The sequence below is a fragment of the Scyliorhinus canicula genome, chromosome 7, assembly GCF_902713615.1.
Source record: "Scyliorhinus canicula chromosome 7, sScyCan1.1, whole genome shotgun sequence".
In the NCBI taxonomy this organism is placed as follows: Eukaryota; Metazoa; Chordata; class Chondrichthyes; order Carcharhiniformes; family Scyliorhinidae; genus Scyliorhinus; species Scyliorhinus canicula.
The window spans coordinates 79,499,794-79,520,157 of NC_052152.1; the positions used below are offsets into that span (position 1 = coordinate 79,499,794).

The following is a 20,364-nucleotide window of genomic DNA, read 5'->3' on the forward strand; positions in this document are numbered from 1 at the left end:
CCACATATAGAACATAGAACAGTACAGCACAGAACAGGCCCTTCGGCCCTCGACGTTGTGCGAAGCAATGATCACCCTACTCAAGTCAACGTATCCACCCTATACCAGTAAGTAACCCAACAGCCCCCCCACCCATTAACCTTTAAAAAAAAATTAAAACAAAAAAAAAAAAAATTTTAAAAAAAAAAATTTTTTTTTTTTTTAATGACTTGGTGGGCCGCAGAAATACCTTTGGCGGGCCGCATGCGGCCCGCGGGCCGTAGTTTGCCCACCCCTGATCTATACCCTGGGATATTTAGGCGCCAATCTTGCCCTTCCCTCAACCAAGTCTCAGTAATACCAATAACATCATATTCCCAGTTACTAATCCAAGCCCTAAATTCATCTGCCTTACCTGCTACACTTCTCGCATTAAAACAAATGCACCTCAGACCACCTGTCCCTTTGTGTTCATCATCTCTTCCCTGTCTACTCCTCCCCTTAGTCACAATGAGTTTATCATCTAGTACCTTACTGGCTTTAGTTGCTGCGTCTTTACTGACCTCACACTGCCTAATCGGATTCCCATCCCCCTGTCACATTAGTTTAAAACCTCCCCAACAGTGTTAGCAAAAGCACCCCCTAGGATATACATTAGCTGTATGTCTGCATGTCATGACATCTCTGGTGCTCCCTCTAGTGTTTACTTAGCCGTAGTGTATTTAATTATCCCCTTGTGTATTTACAGTGATGCATATCACCACAAGGAGAGAACCAGGTTGATAACCAACGAACAACATGACAAGTCCAGACTACAGATAACAGGCCTATATCTGCATAGCATTTGTCGATCACTGCCAAATTAAGTTAAGGTCTTGGAACTATTGGTGCATAGTGTAACCTATGATTGGGTGTGTGATTGAATAACCAATAACCATTGTTGCGCGTGAATAAATATTGTTCTGTTTTATAAACTACGTCTCATAGTCATTTGTCTACCGTATATGGGTTAAGACACACTGTGGTTCAGACAGGCACAACAGTTCTAATCTCTGGATTATCCCGGTGCCACATGCTAGTGAGTATAGAAGTATGAAAATAGGGCAGATGAATGTGTGTCTCAAGAGTTGCTGCAGACAAAGGGAAAACGTGCAGACTCCGCACAGACAGGGACCTAAGCCGGGAATCGATCTTGGGACCCTGCCGATGTAAAGCAATAATGCTAACCACTGTGCTACCGTGCGTCCAAGAGAGAGGGAGGGGAGGGGAGGGGGAGAGGGGAGGGGGGAGGGAGAGGGGGGAGGGAGAGGGGGGAGGGAGGGGAGGGGGGGAGGGGGGGAGGGGGGAGGGGGGAGGGAGGGGAGGGAGGGGGAGGGGGGAGGGAGGGGAGGGGGGAGGGAGGGGAGGGAGAGGGAGGGGAGGGGGGGAGGGGAGGGGGATGGGAGGGAGGGGGGGAGGGGAGGGAGGGAGGGGAGGGGGGAGGGGGAGGGGAGGGGAGGGGAGGGGAGGGGGAGGGGGAGGGGAGGGGAGGGGAGGGGGGAGGGGGAGGGGAGGGGGGAGGGGGAGGGGAGGGGGGAGGGGGGAGGGGGAGGGGAGGGGGGAGGGGGGGAGGGGAGGGGGGGAGGGGGGGAGGGGGGGAGGGGAGGGGGGGAGGGGGGGGAGGGGAGGGGAGGGGGAGACACAGGGTATTACTAAAATAGAGACATCTCATGCTATAGTAAAGGAGCAAGTCAGAAGGAGTTCAGCTATGTTGATTGTCAAGAGAATAAGACAAGGCTGGATGGCCTTTAATTTAATGCTAGGAGTGTAATAGGTAAGACTGATGAATTAAGTGCGTGGATTGACACATGGAATTGTGACATTGCTGCCATCACAGTAACAGTGTTAAGGGAAAGGAAGGGCAGGACTGACAACTTAACATTTTGGGATCCAGGGGGCTGGATTCTTCGTCCTGCCACACCACATTTCTTCCCCGTCCTGCCGGCGGGATTCTCCGTTTCGCCAGCCAGTCAATGGGGTTTCCCATTGTGGGGCAGCCCTGCACCGTCGGGAAACATCCGGGTGCCGGCAAGGCGGAGAATCCCGCCCAGGATCTTTAGGAGAGAAAGAGAGAGAGGAGGGTGTAAAAAGGAAGGTGGTGTCGCACTATTAATTAAGGAATCAATTACTGCAATGAGGAGAGATGATATCTTGGAAGGGTGTTCAAACAAGGCTTTATGGGTAGAACACAGAAATACAAAGGCAGAAGCCGCATTACTGGGAGTGTATTATAGGCCCCCAAAAGGTCAGTGGGAAATAGAGTAGAAGATATGTAGACAATTTCACAGAATGATACAGTGCAGGAGGCCCTTTGGCCCATCCAGTCTGCACTGACGCATGAGAGACACGTGACCTGACTACCTAATCCCATTTGCCAGCACTTGGCCCATAACCTTGAATGTTATGACAGGCCAAGAGTTGATCCAGGTACTTTTTAAAGGATGTGAGGCAACCTGCCTCTACCACCCTCCCAGGCAGTGCATTACACGTCACCACGCTTTGTGTAAAAAGGTTTTTCCTCAAATCCCCCCTAAACCTCCTGCCCCTCACCTTGAACTTGTATCCCCTCACAATAGACCCTTCAACTAAAGGGAACAGCTGCTCCCTATCCCCTCATAATCTTGTGCACCTTAATCACGTCGCCCTTCAGTCTTCTCTGCTCCAGCGAAGACAAACAAAGCCTATTCAACCCTCTCTTCATAACTGAAAATGTTCTATCCCAGGCAACATCCTGGTGAATTGCCTCTGCACCCCCTCCAGTGCAATTACATCCTTCCTCGAATGCGGCAACCAGAATTGTACACAGTACCCAAGCTGTGGCCTCACCAAAGTTCTATACAACTCCAACGTGACCTCCCTGCTTTTGTAATCTATGCCTCGACTGATAACGGTTAAGTATCCCATATGCCTTTTTCATCACCCTATTAACTTGCCCTTCTGCCTTCAGAGATCTATGGACAAACACGCCAATGTCCCTTTGTTCGACAGAACTTCCCAGTGTCAGGACATTCATTGAATATTTCCTTGTAAAATTACTGCTTCCATAGTGTATCACCTCACACTTTTCAAGGTTAAATTCCAGCTGCCACTTTTCTGCCCATTTGACCATCCCATCTATATCTTCCTGTAACCCAAGACATTCAACTTCACTGTTAAATACCCGGCCAATCTTTGTGTCATCCGCTTTGGTGTATATGGGGATTTCAACTTCCCCAGGATAAATTGTGATAGTCATATTGTAAAGGGTTTAGAGGGGGTGAATTTCTTGAAATGTATTCAGTGGATTTTCTTATATCAATATGTAGAAGGTCCAACAAGAGATGGAGCAGTGCTGGATCTGGTTCTGGGGACCGAAGCTGGACAAGTGTTCAATGTGACAGTGGGGGGACATTTTAGTAATAGCGACCACAACACATTGTGTTCAAGTTTGTAATGGGCAAGGAAAAAGATGACCTGCAAAAGACGATTTTGGATTGGGACAAGGCAGACTTTATTAAAATAAGGCAGGATCTGGCCAAAGTTGACTGGGAATTGCTTCTTGCAAGAAAATCTACAGAAGAGCAGTGGAGGGCAAAGTGGGGCAGCACGGGTCACAGTCTGTGTGGAGTCTGCACATTCTCCCAGTGTCTGTGTGGGTTTCCTCCGGGTGCTCCTGCTTCCTCCCATAGTCCAAAGTTGTGCAGGTTAAGTCGGTCGGTCATCTAAATTACCCCTTGGTGTCCAAAGGTTAGGTGGGGTTATTGGTTTATGGGGAGAGGGTGGAGGTTAAGTCAGGTGCTCATTCAAGGGCCGGTGTAGACTCAATGGACCGAATGGCCTCCCTTCTGCACTGTAAATTCTATGATGTATGAAAAAGGAAATGGGGAAAGAGCACAGGTCCAAAATGTTCCCCATAGGGGGAAATGTAGGAGCAATATGTTCAGGGACTCTGGATGTCTAGGATAATCCAGAATTGGATAAGGAGGAAGAGAAAGGCTTTTAGCAAGTCTAAAGGAAGAAATTCAACTACAGCCCAAGAGAAATATAGCAAGTGCAGGAGGAAACTTAAGAAAGCAATTAGAAGAGCAAAAATGGGGCATGAAAAAGTTTTTGCGAATAAGATTAGGGAGAACCGAAGATATTCTATAAATACATTAAGGGCAAGAAGTTAACCAGGGAAAGAGTAAGGCTCATTCGAGACCAAGGGAGCAATCTGTGTGTGAAGCTGCAGGACAATACTAGGGTGTTAGATACAGCTATTGGGGCTAAAGGAATCAATGGTCTGGGGGGGGGGAGGAAGACGGGGGTCATGATGGTGAAATTGAAATTGATGATTAACCATGATCATAATGGTGGAGCAAACTCAAAGGGCCAAATGGCCTCCTCCTGTTTCTATTGTTATCTATGGTAAATGAATACTTCTCATTAGTCTCAGGCCAATGAGAAGGAGGATGTAGGCACAGAATTCAGGAAATGTGACTGGGTACCTTGAGCAGTTTGACATAGGAAGTCAGAAGGTATCGGAGGCTATCATGGGCTTAAAAGTAGGCAAATCCCCAAGCTGAATGAATTGCATTCCATCCTGTTTTGGGAGGCGAGGCAGGAAATTGCAGGGGCTCTGGTGCAAGTTTTTATTTCCTCTGGCTACAAGGGAAGTGGCAGAGAACTGGAGAACAGCTAATGTTGTTCCACTTTCAAAAAGGGTGGTAGAGATAAACCAGGGAATTATAGACCGGTGAGACTCACGTCAGAGGCAGGGAAAATATTGGAGATAACTGTGAAGGAAAGAATTAATTTCCACCTGCAAAGGCAAGGCTTGATTAGGGATAGGCAGCAAGGCTTTGTCAGAGGGGGGCTCATGCCTAACAAGTTTGATAGAATTTTTTTACAAAGTTACCAAGTGTGTGGATGAAGGGAGAGGAGTTCATGTAATTCATAAAGATTTTAGCAAAGCCCTTGACAAGCTCCCACGTGGCAGACTGATTGAGAAGGTTGAAGCACATTGAATTCAAGGAAAATTTGCGAGATGGATCCAAAACTAGCTTTATAATAGGATGTAAGGGTGGTCGTAGAAGGCTGTTTGAGTAACTGGAGGCCGGTGACCAGCGGTGTATCACAGGGAACAATAAATCCCTTATTGTTTGATATATCCTACAAATGATAGATGAGAAAGTGATGGGAATGACAAGTACGTTTGCAGATGAAACCAAGATTGGTAGGGTGGTTAAGAGTGAAGAGGGTCATAGGTTACAGGAAAATATAGATTATTGGTCAGATGGGCAGAAAAATGGCAGATGGTATTTAACCCTGATAAGTGCAAAGTGATGCACTTTGGAAGAAGAAACAGGGGAGTAAATAATGAATGGCAGGACAGTGGAAGCTCAGAGGAACAGATGGATTGTGAGGTATTTGTTCACAGGTCCCTGAAGATAAGCAGAGCAGGTGGATAGGGTAGTTAAAAAGGCATCTGGAACACTTGATTTATCAGTCGTGGCATAGAATATAAGAGCGAGGAGGTTATGTCGGAACTGTACAGACCATTGGCTAGGCCACAGCTGGAGTAGTGTCTGCAGTTCTGGTCACCTCACTATAGGAAGGTGACTGGACTGGAGGGGGCACAGAGGAGATTCACCAGGATGTTGCCTGAGATGGAGCATCTGAGCGATAAGGGAAGACTGGATAGGCTTGGATTGTTTTCTTTAGAGCAGAAAAGACTGAGGGAGTAGATGACTGAGGTGTATAAGATTTTGAGGGGTTTGGACTGGGTACATAGGAAGTAGCTAATAATAATCACTTATTGTCACAATAAAGTTACTGTAAAAGCCCCGAGTCGTCACATTCCGGCACCTGTTTGGGGAGGCCGGTACGGGAATTGAACCCGCGCTGCTGACTTGTTCTGCATTACAAGCCACCTATTTAGCCCATTGTGCTAAATCAGCCCCTCGGTTGAGGGGTCAATCACAGGGGCATATTTTTGGGTCGGGAGCAGGAGATTCTGACGGGGATTTGCAAAAAATTAATTTTACTCAGAGGATGGTGAGAATCTGGAATGTGCTGCCTGGGAAGGTAGTGGAGACTGGAAACGTCAACCGTTAAAATGTATTTGGATGAGCACTTGAAACAGCCTCACATTCAAGGATATGGGACAAGTGCTGGTAAACAGGATTAATGCGAGATTAGTAGTCCTAATTGCTTCGTGTAATTGCATGCCAACTTTGTGTTCCTTGTATAGATAGACCCAAATTGCTCTGAGCATCAATGTTTCGAGGTTTTACACCTTTTAAAATAAATTTCTGCTTTTGTTGCCTTCGCCGGATAGCTCAGCACGGGGACAATCTGACAGCCTCAGTCTCCGAGCAGCAGGATAACAGGAGAGCACCACCATGCCCCACTTGCTTTTATTTTCTTACCACATCAGTGTACTATCTCACACTTCCCACATGATACTCTGTACCTTGTTGCATGCTCAGTTACCCTGTCAACATCCCTTTGCAGATGAGAAGTCAGATATGTAACATCAAAAGGGTCACTCGGAGATAACTGGACACCTTGTTCAATATGACAGTACAGGACAAGTGGAATCCTGTTAAAGCAATAGTACTGAGCACGCATAACTACACAGCAAGCTCAGACTAAACAAGCGTGACCCTAGATGAAACAAAAGGCAAAGGTTATATAAAGAAAAATTACCTCTACAAATCCTAGAGAGAGAAACAAGTTCATTGTGATGAACATAGAAGCATGCTGAAAAAAAAAAGACCAAGATAGTTGTAAAGGAAAAACATACAGGCATTTTCTTCAGTGCGTCAAAAGAATAGTCAATCAGAGAAGAGGTGCATAGTTAGAAATTGGGAGCAGAATGATTATTTCCTACAAATAAGGTGCAAGCCTCTCTGGAACAGAGATAATGAAGGAAAACAAGTCAATAATATGGAATCATAAGCAGACTAAAAAGGTCTCAAAACCAATAAATCCTTCAAGTTTTTTTTATAAATTGAGAGTACCCAATTCTTTTTTTTCAACTAGGGGGAAATTTAGTATGGCTAATCCACCTACCCTGCATATCTTTGGGTTGTGGGGATGAAACCCACGCGAACACGGGGAGAATGTGCAAACTCCACACGGACAGTGACCCAGAGCCACAGTGTGTTGTATTTTCAAAAGGCATTTAAAAATTTGACCTTGCAGACTATTAATGAAGTTGAGAGCTGTAGCTATTCAGGGTAAATCTTGGGGTGAAATGAAAATTGCTTATTGTCACAAGTAGGCTTCAAATGAAGTTACTGTGAAAAGCCCCTAGTCGCCACATTCCGGCGCCTGTTCGGGGAGGCTGGTACGGGAATTGAACCGTGCTGCTGGCCTGCTTTCAAAGCCAGCGATTTAGCCCTGTGCTAAACGAGCCCCATTTTAATATTACGGAAGTACTTATTGGAGTTTTAGTGGGGTCCTCTATCTGCCAAACCACTCATCATATTGAATGGTATTTGTTTAGATTTCTCCAATATCAGTCCTAAATTTCTCCTTCACTGGCCTGGGCCTACTGTCCTTTGGAGTAATTTCCTACATTCAGTTTTTCCACAACGTTAAAGAAGTTGTACTTTAATAATAATCGCTTATTGTCACAAGTACGCTTCAATGAAGTTACTGTGAAAAGCCCCTAGTCACCACATTCTGACGCCTGTTCGGAGAGGCTGGTACAGGAATTGAACCCACGCTGCTGGCATTGTTCTGCATTACAAGCCAGCTGTTTAGCCCACTGTGCTTATCCAGCCCCTGTTTTCTAAAAGATCAAGGGCAACATACCAACTTACTGCTATTGAAGAATGTTAGCCTGTTATAACCTACCTGCTTACCACTGGCTGGGGACTAATGACAATCCCACAATCCTGTGGGAGTATGAGCTTCCCCAATGAGGGGGAGGGGGGGGAGAGAAATCATTAGCAGACTCCCTGCATAAATAAAGCTGGCCAGTTTGGAACCAGCAGAGAGGAGTTAGCTGCAAGGGAAGTTGCTGCTGTTGTATATATGTATGTTATTGTAAATAAATGTTATTTCTTTGTATCCTGAAGACTCGTGCTGGATTCTTCGTGGCCCTCACAAAATAGCCATAATCGTTTCTGATCTTTGAAATATAGGTAGCAATGACATCTTTTGTGGTGAGTCTTCAACCATATCAAACTTAGTATGGGAAGGAATAAAGTTTACACAATGCTGTACTATTCACTTTCAGGCTGCAACACACTTGACATTGCTAAAAAAAATGTTTAATGCTTCACTGCTTCCGAAGTAAACCAAGTAAGCTTTTTTTCTTCACTTTGTGACTTTATTTGTAAAATATTGCGGCCACCAGAATGTTCATATATGTACCATACATGCACTGTCCCTATTTGCCTTTGCACAATTTTGCCTCCAGCTAAAACTTCAGACGAGATCATACGTTAAACAATTATTTAAATTGTAGAGAGCAGAACCATACAAAGATAGGTGCTTCATGTGTAGAACACAAACATCCTATTCACTCACAAACTTTATTCCCATTCAGCTGTCCAGACCCAACAAATGTGATTTCACAAAGAACAAGTACTTTATTATAGTTATAGCAACCTGAAGCATTTGAACTAAACATCACCTTTAATAATACATTATAACATTGTATGCATAAAAGTACCAGCAAGTTCATAATGAACTTTGATTTGTGGGTCCAGCAAGTTTCATTCTTTTGCGAATGAAAAAAAGTTCCAACAGTTCTCTTTTACATTTGCAGTGTGCGACCATTTATTTTCAGGCTGCGTTTAGCAAATTTTAGTACAGGCTGGTTTCTTAGTGATGTGCAAACTTACTCTCATTAAAGAGCTATTGATTACTAAATGCACCTACATGGAGAAGGTGGTGTACAAAACATATCTTTTGTGCTGTAAACAAGATGATTTCTTTACAGAGTGGAAGCTCAGGAATTGCTTAAGTAGCAGAACCACTCCTCACGAGAATGGGTGGGTGCAAGTCTTGAGCAGGTTGTGGAATACTTGCCTTTGGCATAGGTTTGCTGTACAGTTATGGAGCAAGGCCTAAAGGAAGCTTTGTTAAAAAGAAATTAAAAAGCACACATGACTTTTAAAATTGAAGGAGGGCCCACAGCCTAAAATCATTTCCCTAATAAAGAGCATGCAGCACTGTTCTGATCTGCAAAGACTCAATTATTCACCAGTGTCAGTGATGTAGATCCAAGGACACAGTACAAGCAAAAGGGATTCTTGATTATGATTGTATTTTAGAACACACAAAAGGCATCTCATCATCTGTCCATTATGACAGTCTCATAAATTTAATATATAACTGATTCGTGTAAAGATTGCAATTACCCTGAAGAAAGCAGCAATTACAAGTAACTCAAGTCTTTTACCCTACTGTAGTGTCACGGCAGTCCCTTTTGCCTGCAAGACTGAGTCAATATGCTAACAATTAACAGATGTAGCACAAGGGACAATCCAACCCAACTGAAAACAACCAGAATCCTTCATGATGAACATCATTATTTTTTTTTTTGCAGATAGACTTTCATGTAGGCAACAGAATTCATCCTATGGAAACACCGTTCAAAGGAAGAGCATCAAAACATCTTCCCGACTTGCGATCCACAGACCTAGAGGTGGTAACCATGGTCAGCTTCACTGCAGACCACCTTCTTGGCAGCTGAATGTTTACCGAGTGCATCACATAAAGAAACATCACTGCGACAAGATGCTGTTTAAAGTTTAGCATTCCTACTGTGATGTAGACAGCCATGATTGCATTGTGAATTTAGCTGCAGCAGATAAGGCCCGACAGATGGTTTACAAGTGTTCAGCCCCCATGCAGCCCCCAAAGCTGCAGGATCCTGCTTATTGGCAAGTGCAAGCCCACTTAGGTTCAGGTATACCTCGGCATTTCACACTGTTCACACCGGTTCAGTGCTGGGTGGTTCAGAAAGGTGCAGCTGTTGCAATTCCAAGGAGCACCTTCAAAATCCTCATCACGTTGATGAGGTCTTGGGCTATATGCCATGACTGGACCAGCTTCTGCAATACAAGTAAAGTTAAGTTCAGACATAATGGTAATTTCAAACACAATCTTGAATATCATCAATTGTTTTTGATTCAGAATATAGTTAATCAGTACAAATAACTTAAGTTCTAAGAAAAAAAATAAGAAAATGTTGTACAAGTTCAAGTTTTTCATCCATAACCTCAAGCATCTGCACAAGCAGAATTACCAAAAATGTGCATTCATTTGTCTCAAAAAGTATGCTTGCAATTCCTTTTCATAATGAAATACTGTCAGTTACTCTGCTAGATTTAAAGTTTAAAAAATAATCCTATGGAGAATTGAAGAAACATCTCATTTTCTGTGTTGAGTTTAAAAATTGAGTCACTAAATAAGGTGGCAAAATTAAGAATTTAAAAAACTTTCAGCTAATATTTTATGAAACAAAATCAACAATACAATATAGACAGAAAGATAGGTCAGAGTTTTTTTTATTGTACATCAAGATGCTGGTTAAAGTGCATCAACTGCAGACTGTGTTAGTTGATTAGTACAGTTCTTTTACCTCTGTACTTGGATTTTAACCCAAAAGGGATGTGGCTGTCCACAGATAACTGAAACTAATCTGTGCAGTCAGAATTTAGCTCAGTGTGGTGTACCAGTACTTCAGCACTTGAGTCGCCACACACATGGGAAAAAAAAATATAGGTGGGTTCAAAATACATTGCCTGGACAGTGTTGAAGGATCTAAATTGTGAGGACTTGATCATGCAAAACTTAGAAGTATTGTGAACTGTTATCTTAGATCTTAGAATCTTAGAACAGTACAGCACTGAACAGGCCCTTCGGCCCTCAATGCTGTGCCGATCCATGATCACCCTACTCAAACCCACGTATCCACCCTATACCCGTAACCCAACAACCCCCCCCTTAACCTTGTGAACTGTGAGGAGCATAGTGACAGAACTTCAAGAGGGCATAGACGGGCAGACACATGGCAGATTAAACTTAATGCCGAGAAGTGTGAAGTAATACATTTTGGTAGGAAGAACAAGGAGAAGCATTAGAAACTAAAAGACACAATTCTCAGAGGTGCAGAAAGAGATTCTTGGGTTATGGGTGCAGGGCAGGGAAGGTGGCAGGGCAGGGAAGGTGGCAGGGCAGGTTGATTAGAAGCATAGAGTAAAAAAGAAAAAAAATTATGAACCTTTAAAAAACACTGGTTGAGTTTCAATCGAATAGTACCCAAATTGGGAAACGCACTTTAGGGAAGATGTGAAGGCTTAATAGAGGGTGCACAAAAGGTTTACCGGAAACGATTCCGAGATGAGACTTCAGTTACAAGAATTAATGGAGAAACTGAGGTTGTTCTCCTGAGAGCACAGAAGGTAGAGGGGAAATATGATAGAAATGTTTATCATAATGAGAAGTCTAGACAGAGTTGATAGGAAGAAACTGTTTTGGATGGTAGATGGGTTGAGGTCTCCAATTTAAGGTGATTGGCAAAATAAGCAACACGACATGAGGAGAACCTTTTGTCAGCGGATTAGGCTCTGGATTGCACTACCTGAGAGTCTGGTGGAGGCAGAGCAAACTCTTGCTTTCAAAATTGGATAAGCTCCCGAACAGAAAAATGCTGGAGTACAGGGAAAGGCCAGGACAGTGTCCTCAAGAGAGTTGACCTGGGCTGAATGGCATCCTTCGATGGCCAAACCATTCTATGATTCTATGAGATGCACAGCAACTCGCCAAGGCTCCTTCAAAAGCAAGCCTTCAAACTCCAGACCCTCTCCAACCTAGTAGAGCAGCAGGCACATGGGAAGACCACCACATGCAAGTTCTTCTCTCAGTCACACATTTTGAAAATATATTGGCAGTCCTTCACTTTTGCCAAGTCAAAATGTTGGAACTCTTTTAACAGCAATGTGGTTGCAGCTGCAGCACAAGACCTGCAGCAGTTCAACCACCATTTTCTCTGGGGTAATTATGGATGAGCAATAAATGCTGACTTTGCTAGTGATAGCCACATTCCACGAACAAATAAGAAAAAGCGCTCAGCATAAGTGAAAAAATATTAATTTTTTTAAACACAGAGGACAGAAGCAAATAAATAAAAATACAGACTTTCTAAATGCTTCACGGTGTAGCCAGGAAAACTTGGGGGAGGGGGCGGGGTGAACTGTAAGCAAGTTGCAATGAAACACTATTACTAGCAGTATTGCACAAGAGATTGAATTTAAACGACTTGTATTTAGTGTTTTTAAACATGATTGCCAGGAATTACACAGTGGGCAAGATAGGGGAACAGGGTCTGACCTTGCTCAGCACTTCCCTTGGACATCTCATAACAAAGAATTTATGGATATGAGCCAGGTGCATTGCATTCAAGAAATGAAGGAGGGGCAAAGTGATTATAATGGGTCAAAAACTAGTCTTCCTTCTCTGGGACACCACACCGATTAATTAGGTGAAAATTGTGGCATTTTTTAGTTGCAATGCGCTATTATCAAACATTTAATATAATGCAGATTTCATGAAATGCTCTTCCATAATAAAGATTTAAACTATTTTGAATTGGCTTGAAGAGTCTCTATTGTTAAACTCAATAGAGTATGTTTAATTTCTGTTCCAAAATGTAGCACGGGACAAATTAGCACAATAGAAGCAAATGCGACTGCATTTAATAACAGATTCAGAAATGAAACAAACATTTTAAATTAAATTTTATACAGAAAAATCAAAGTGTGGCAGCAAGATAGCTTTTCAATTTCAAATGCTTATCGTCTTTGTGCAGCATTCATCTAAGTGGAGACGTCTGATACAATTTTGAGATCTCCAAAGAAATGGCAATAACCTCTGCCATAATTTAGATTAACACTGCATTAAAATTTGTGCTAATTGTAAAATTAGCTGCCTGCATATTCATTTGTTGGACTATGATGCAGTGCAGCATCTTTCTTTATGGATATTTGAGCTTCAAGATTCTTTGTTATCACAATTTCTGCAGCAATTTCTAGTCAGGTGGAAGTACTTCAGGGTCTTTAAAAAAATTTATTATTTGTACCAGAATAATGGTCAATTTCCCGTTTGGATTTTCTGTTCCATATGATCATAAAGGGGTTCGGGAATCTCAGCACAATGTCAAATTAGTCAGATTAAGATATAAACATGAAAATGAGAAACAGCCAGGATTCTTTAGGAGCAAGGGGAAATTAAATGAAATGAAATGAAAATCGCTTATTGTCACGAGTAGGCTTCAATGAAGTTACTGTGAAAAGCCCCTAGTCGCCACATTCCGGTGCCTGTCCGGGGAGGCTGGTATCGAACCGTGCTACAGGCCTGCTTGGTCTGCTTTAAAAGCGAGCGATTTAGCCGAGTGAGCTAAACCAGCCCCTTAGAGTTGGTTGTGTTTGAAACCATAAAATCAACAGCTTCGCAGTACAATTTGGATTACGGCCAGAAAATTGATTTTTAGGATTGCAATTATCTTGAAATGGCAGCACACGGCCAGATAAAGTTCTGTATGGTGAGGCTGCAGAAAAGAAAAATCACAAGTGAATGGATTGGGGTAGACTCATATTATCAATGCAATTGGCATTAAATGTTTAACAGTAATCCCATGGCAGGTTTATGCATTTGGCAACATGGTTTCATTAGGATTGTAAAGGAAAAAAATGTGTGCAGTAGGCTGGAAGTTCACCTAGGACATCAAACGCCTTTGCACTGGCCCTGGCACCAAGACACCCAACACAAAGGAACATATTTTTCGTACCTGGGACAATCGTCAGTCTCAAGTTATCAATTTGTTAAGGAGTCAAATGAAGCTGTATGCCAATTCCTCCAACAACCATAGCCATCTTCCTGTGTTAGGTATGACTCCAAACAGCCAAGAGATCTACTCACCCCCTGGTTCCCATTAAATCCAGTTTTGCTAGGGCACCATTCTGCCATACTTGGTTAAATGCGGCCTTAATATAGAGAGCAGAGACTCGCTCCTCACTTATACAGTTCAGCTCTTTTGCCCATTTTTGAACCAAGACTATAATGAAGTCAGGATGACTCTAGCGGAACCAAAAAGTGTCACTGAGCAAGTTATTGCTAAGCAAGTGCCACTTGACAGTGTTGAAGAAGACCCCTTCCATCATAGAATCAATAGCACAGAAACAGGCCCTTTGGCCCAAACTGGTCCATGCGAACCAAAAAACCCATCTAAGCTAATCCCATTTGCCTGCATTTGGCCCATATCCCTCTTTGGAATCACTTTACTGATGAGCAGACTGATGGGGCGGTAATTGGTTGGATTTTCCTTTGAGCACACAGGGCATATTTGGACAAATATCCACATTGCTGTCTGATCTCTGATGGACCAGGTTGGCTAGGGATGTGGCAAGTGCTGGAGCACAAGTCTTCAATACTATTGCTGGAATATTGTCACGGAGCATAGCCTTTTCAGTATCCAGTGCATTCAACAATTTCTTGATATCACTCAAATTATTTGAATCGGCTGAAAAACTGGCAACTCTAGCCATTGGTTGTGGAATCACTCAGCTTTGTCTATCACTTGCTGCTTTATGCTGTCTGCACAGAAGTAATCCTGTGTTGTGGCTTCCCCGGCTAACGCCTCATTTTTCGATATGGCTGGTGTTGCTCCTGGCATGCCCTCCTGTACCGCTCATTGAACCAGGGTTGATCCTCTGACTTGGTGGTAATGGTAGAGTAGGGGATATGCCAAGTCATTAGTTTACAGATTGTGGTTCAGTACAATTCTACTGCTGATGGCCAATGGCACCTCGAGTTTCTAGATCTGTTTGAAATCTATCCTATTTAGCACAGAACACAAGGATTGAGCGGTGGTCACTCCCACCGATAATTTTACAGACAGGTGCATTTGCAGCAGACAGATTGGCGAATGAGGTCAAGTAAGTTTTTTCCACTTATTGGTTCCCTCACCTGTTGCAGACACAGTGCAGCAGCAATGTCCTTTAGGACTAAGTTAGCTTGGTCTTTAGTGGCGTGAACAAACCACTCTTGGTGGTGGATGTTGAAATCCCTCACCCAATGTACATTCTGTGCCCTTGCCATCCTCAGTGCTTTCTCCAAGTGGCGTTCAACATGATTCATCATCTGAGGTTGGGGGCGGTGTTGCTGCACCACATGGTAATCAACAGGAGGTTACCTTGTGCATGTTTGAACTGATGCCATGAGATTGCATGGAGCAGAGAGTAAATGTTGAGGACTCCCAGGCAACTCCCTCCTGAATTTATACCACTTTACCGTCACCTTGGCTGGATCTATCCTCCCAGACAGAAAGGACATACTGAGGGATGGTGATGATTGTGTCTGGAACAACTATGCCAGTCTTGAATAGTTTGTGAGGCAGCTCTCAATTTCGCCCACAGGAGGTTTTGCAGGGCCAACAATTTACTGCTGTTTCCAGTTCCTAGGTTGATGCCTGGGTGTCTGTCCTGTTTCATTCCTTCCTGACTTTTTAGCAGTTTGATACAACTTGAGAGGCTTAAGAGTCAACAACATTGCTGTGGTCTGGAGTCACATGTAGGCCAGAGTAAGTAAGGAGATTGGAGTTTCCTCCCTAAAGGAGATTAGTGAATCAGATGAGTTTTTATACGACAATCAAGAATGGTTTCATGGTCATTAGATTCTTAATTCCAGGTTCTTATTGAATTCAAATTCCACCATCTATGGTGGTAGGATTTGAACCCTAGAGCATTACCCTGGGTCTCTGGGTCATTAATCCAGTAACAATGCCACTATCCCATCTCCATTCTGAGATTAATTAAAGACACTTATTCCTTTTGAAATCCACGCTGACTACTTCAAACTACTTTCCTTTTACCTAGAACGTGGCAATTTTATTCTTCAAGGCACTAGAATTTCCAATAAAAACAGTACTAAATTCTTTTTCAACCACCATCAAGGCAATTTTCCCTATTGCTTCCTAATCCAACATAATCATTGCTACTGACCTATATAAATCAAACCTGTAACGAAGAAATAGAGTGTTACATCAATCATACCTTGGTGCTCCTATATATTTTTTTCTCGTTAAAAAGCTAGAATCTGAACACAAATGCACGCTGCATTTCATGATTACGAAAGTTAATAAAATAGGCAAATTGCTATTGAAAGATAGAGGAGAACAATAGTGCAATGGGTAGCAACATACAAATCTGGATTTGACAGCAATCTACAATATGAAATATGGTTACAACATAGGAATGCTGTAGACATGATACAAGTCTGGTAATCTTAACCTTGCCTCTCGTGGCTACAGTTCCACAGCACAAAGTACTAAAGTTTAAGTCAAGACTGGTGTAAAAAATTGTAGAGAAATATACACACTCTTGGGGCGAAGTAGAGAAAGCAGTATATTTAGCTGTGTCATGGTGGATTAAATCTAGAAAAGCATTTTAATCTTGAATTCAAAAAAAAAGCATCTTTTCAAAAGAAGTTTAATCCAGAATGCAAAAAACAAAACAAAAATTAAAACTCAATGCCGAGTACTTCAGTCAGTTGCAAAAGGAGCCGAAATACTTGGATGAAAGCAAATTACTGCGGATGCTGGAATCGAAAATAAAAACAGAAAATACCAGACAATCTCAGCAGGTCTCCTAGTGGAGAGAGCAGGGAGCTAACGTCGAGTCTGCATGACTGTCAAAGCTTTGACAAACTGTCATCCAACATGAAACATTAGCTCCCTTCTCTCTCTCCATAGATGTTGTCAGACCTGCTGAGATTGTCCAGTATTTTTGCTGGAGTGGAAAGACATGTTGTAGAAACTTGATATGTACTGACTTTTCTTGATATCCTGACAAGAACTCAAAACTATTTTGAGTAATTTCTTGCTGAAAATTGAGTTCCTGAAAAGTGTAAGTTTAAATGAAACAATGTTAAGTAAATCAGATGTTCCCAATACAGCCTACGTAAAAGCTGCAGTTCGGTTCGGTGGACATTTCTTAGAAAAATTTGGAACATTATATCCTGCAATCTGAAACACTGCACATTCCTAAATCTTATATTAGTAAATGAAATATATTTTTACATTTTATTTTAATAGTTAAGAAATATGTCAACTCCTTCTTGTTGCTCAACCCGCTCGCTGTTGCCCACTTCCCTTTTCCAAATCATATCTGTGCGAGGGAATGAGAAGACCTGCAAATGGGAAGATCAGGAGGAGGGGGGCAGAGAGCAGCAAAGAGGGTCAGTGAGCATGAGAGGGACTTCAAAATGGTCAGATTGGGCCAGGCGGTGCTCTGTGGGCCTGACACTAAAGAAATGAAAGTTCCGATGCCAAGTGACCCTACTTTAAATCTGTGATAAAGAGGGATGGCTCAAAACAGGGCAATTTAAAATTAGACGACTTCTTCTCGGGTAGTCCCTCCGGTTTGGGGATGACTTTCTTCCACTTGGGGATTGAGAGTTTACAGTGACGAAAAGGTCCAATGCTGGATTTGCACACTCTGCCACAGGTAGTGTTTGATGAGGCAGATAAGAGGCAAACATGAATTTTGGTACACTGCTTCTGCTGTTTGTGCTTGCAAGGCCTCCACCTGGGCCTGCTGTTGATGCTCAACATGGTTGGCACCTTCACAGATGCTTCTTCTCCAGTTTGGGCGGTCTCGAGCATGAGATTTCTTTTGCAAAAATATATTTTATTGATAAAATACCTGGAAGAGACATCAGAAAACATTTCAAATTGTCACAACAAGAAAGTGCAATGATATTCACATTTTCTCCAGAGATCAAGACGCACTCAGAGATGCTTCAATTCAGTAATGAGAACATTACAAATATTTCAATATTTTTGGTACATATTACAATTCTGTTCAAACTATATACATTGGTCATGTTGCACTCCGAGGTGCTTCAATACAATAAAATACGGTTAAGGGTTAAGCACACAGTCTGAGCAGTTTTACATGGTTACCAACCCCTCAGTCTACAAGGCCTTTCCCCAAGGTGCCTTGGCGGCGGCTACATCAAGCTTGAGTGCACCCCTCAGCACGTAGTCCTGGACCTTGGAATGTACTCATCGGCAACATTCAGTCGAGGGCAATTCTTTGCACAAGGTGATCAGTAAGTTCCAAGCAGACCAAAGAGCGCCTTTCACTGAATTGACGATCCTCCAGCATCAGTTGATGTTTGTCTTGGTGGGCCCCTGGGAACAACCCGCAGAGCACAAGAGTCCTCCATTACAGAGCTGCTTGAGATGAACTTCAACAAATACCTCCATCTCATCTTTGCAGAGGCATATTCCACCAGGAGGTGTGCGGCCCTCTCTTCTTTCTTTCTCTCTCTTCCTCCCCCCCCCCCCCAACCATCACCCCGCAGTTGTTTCAGCAGTGTGTGAGGTCTCAGGCAAGAGGTTCCCACAGATCGATGGGGATTGGGGGGGTCTGCATTATTTTCAGCAAGGTTTTGAGGATGTAGAACGGGTCAATTTTAAACAGGGACTTTGTATATTCGTAGTCATCAATTTTGAACAATTGCCCAGGTTCTAAGGAACTGCTTCACACAAGAGGTTCCATGGCAACTTTAGTCCAGTGTATTCTTAACAAAAAAAGCTGCATCATATTTACTTTTCTTCCAAGTAATCTATGGTTAAACTACTAATCAGAGTTGACAATTTCAGCCGATCTTCTGCTGTCAGACAGAGACATACTCCTCTGCCACTAACTACAGATATAATAGAGGATGCATTGTTAAATGGTCTATAATTAGATGGAATCTCTGTTTTAGAGAATTCAAACAAATCATGCTGTAACTAACATTTTGAAAAACAATGGACATCATGCAGCATGCACCTGGAATGAGACTTTTTCCTGTGCCTTTTAGCAGAATAAAATGCAGTGGAAGTTGCTGGAAGTGTGAATTGATAATGGCACAGTGAGGGCATTTAGTCTGGAACCAACAATGCCAAAACAAAGAGATTCAAGGATTGGGAAAGAAAGAGGCACCTTGGAGGAAGAGGAGAATCAAAATCAGATACAGAAAAAAAATGGAGAGGGAAGGAAAGATTAGTGGATAAAAGAGAAAAAAAGTGAAGAAAAATAAAACTTCCTATGTACAGGAATGAGACTCAGCAGTTTTAATTGTTCCTTTGTTGGAAACAGGTAGAGATTGATTAGCATAATTACATGCTTAAAGGGAACTTTAGACTTAATTATAAGCTTTAATTTACTACAGCGCTATTGATGGGCAATTAATGTGCAAATGCAGAAAGTGCATAAAATTAACAGGGAAGCAGGTGACATGCTGTTTACATGAGGCAAAAGTCAGGTGGCATAAATCGACCACGTGCTGGGGAGTCAACTCATAGTGCATCTTTTCTTCCTCTGAACATGTTGGCCAATTTGCATATTAATGACATGCATCATGAACTTAATTTTCTTTACAGGAAGCCGACTTCACAAATTTGCTACGCACATCTCAGTATTTGAGCAATATGCTAAACATGTCTACCAAGTCAGAAGTGTCACCCACATAGATCTTAGCCAATCTGATTAATTGCAACTTCCATTTATTCAGCACTTTTAATTAAACCACTTCACAAAGGGAGTAGAGTCAATGTTGAGTCAGTGTTGGTTTCCAATAGCCTGTGATTAAATCCTCTTTTCAATCGCTGGGTCAGTGATTAAAAGGCTTCTCAAACCCAAAGTCAGCGAATGAGAGTTGTCGGATTAGGAATTGCACCCTGAAGAATAGAGCCAAGGTGACTTGAAGACATTGCTACCCGCAAAGGGAAAAAAGTGCACTTACATCTTTCACATCTTTAGGATGTCTAAAAGCACTCAACTAATCGGATGGCAGAAAGAAATGTTGTTCAGTGTCATAAGTAAAATTCTGTAGATGCTGAAAATTAGAAGTAAAAACAAAAAAAAAACGTTGCAAATACTCAAGTCAGTCAGGCAGCATCTGGGGAGAGAAATCGCTCATGTTTCAAAATGTTAACTCAGTTTCTTTCCACATTTGCTGTCTGACCTGAGTATTTACAGTATTTTTCCTTTTTATTTCTGTTTAGTGTTGATGTGAAATATTACTAATGGGAGTAGTTTAGATGAATATGTGGGCAGGAAAGCAGCAATATATTGACTTCGGTGAAGATCAGGATGCAAATTCAGGCATTCTCTACTCCCAACTTCCTACATTTCAAAATCTTAAATTAAACTATTCAGTAGTTTCAAAAGTCTACTCAATTCAAATTTGCTGAATTCACATTGCCTGACTACATTTTTATTAGTAAAGTACTAAATTCTATGTTGTTCGCATTCAGAAATTCAGGTGTTGAATAATTCAAATTTTATAGTTCAAAAATATTTGCTTGGCAGT

At 42.4% G+C, this 20,364-nt stretch overlaps 1 protein-coding gene across 5 annotated transcripts in view; it reads right to left on the bottom strand.

The window, feature by feature from the left end:
- tab3 (TGF-beta activated kinase 1 (MAP3K7) binding protein 3) overlaps window positions 1-20,364 on the bottom strand; it is a 261,758-nt gene that overhangs the window by 96,852 nt on the left and 144,542 nt on the right. For 4 of the 5 annotated variants that reach the window (XM_038802253.1, XM_038802257.1, XM_038802254.1 and 1 more), the window contains one exon: window positions 8,299-10,052. The exons of the other annotated variant lie outside the window; for it this stretch is intronic. In XM_038802253.1, coding sequence (XP_038658181.1) covers window positions 9,904-10,052 — 149 coding nt within the window. In that variant the 3' untranslated portion in view covers window positions 8,299-9,903. Of the gene's footprint in view, window positions 1-8,298; window positions 10,053-20,364 lie in introns of those variants that run through there. 5 annotated transcript variants of the gene reach the window in all.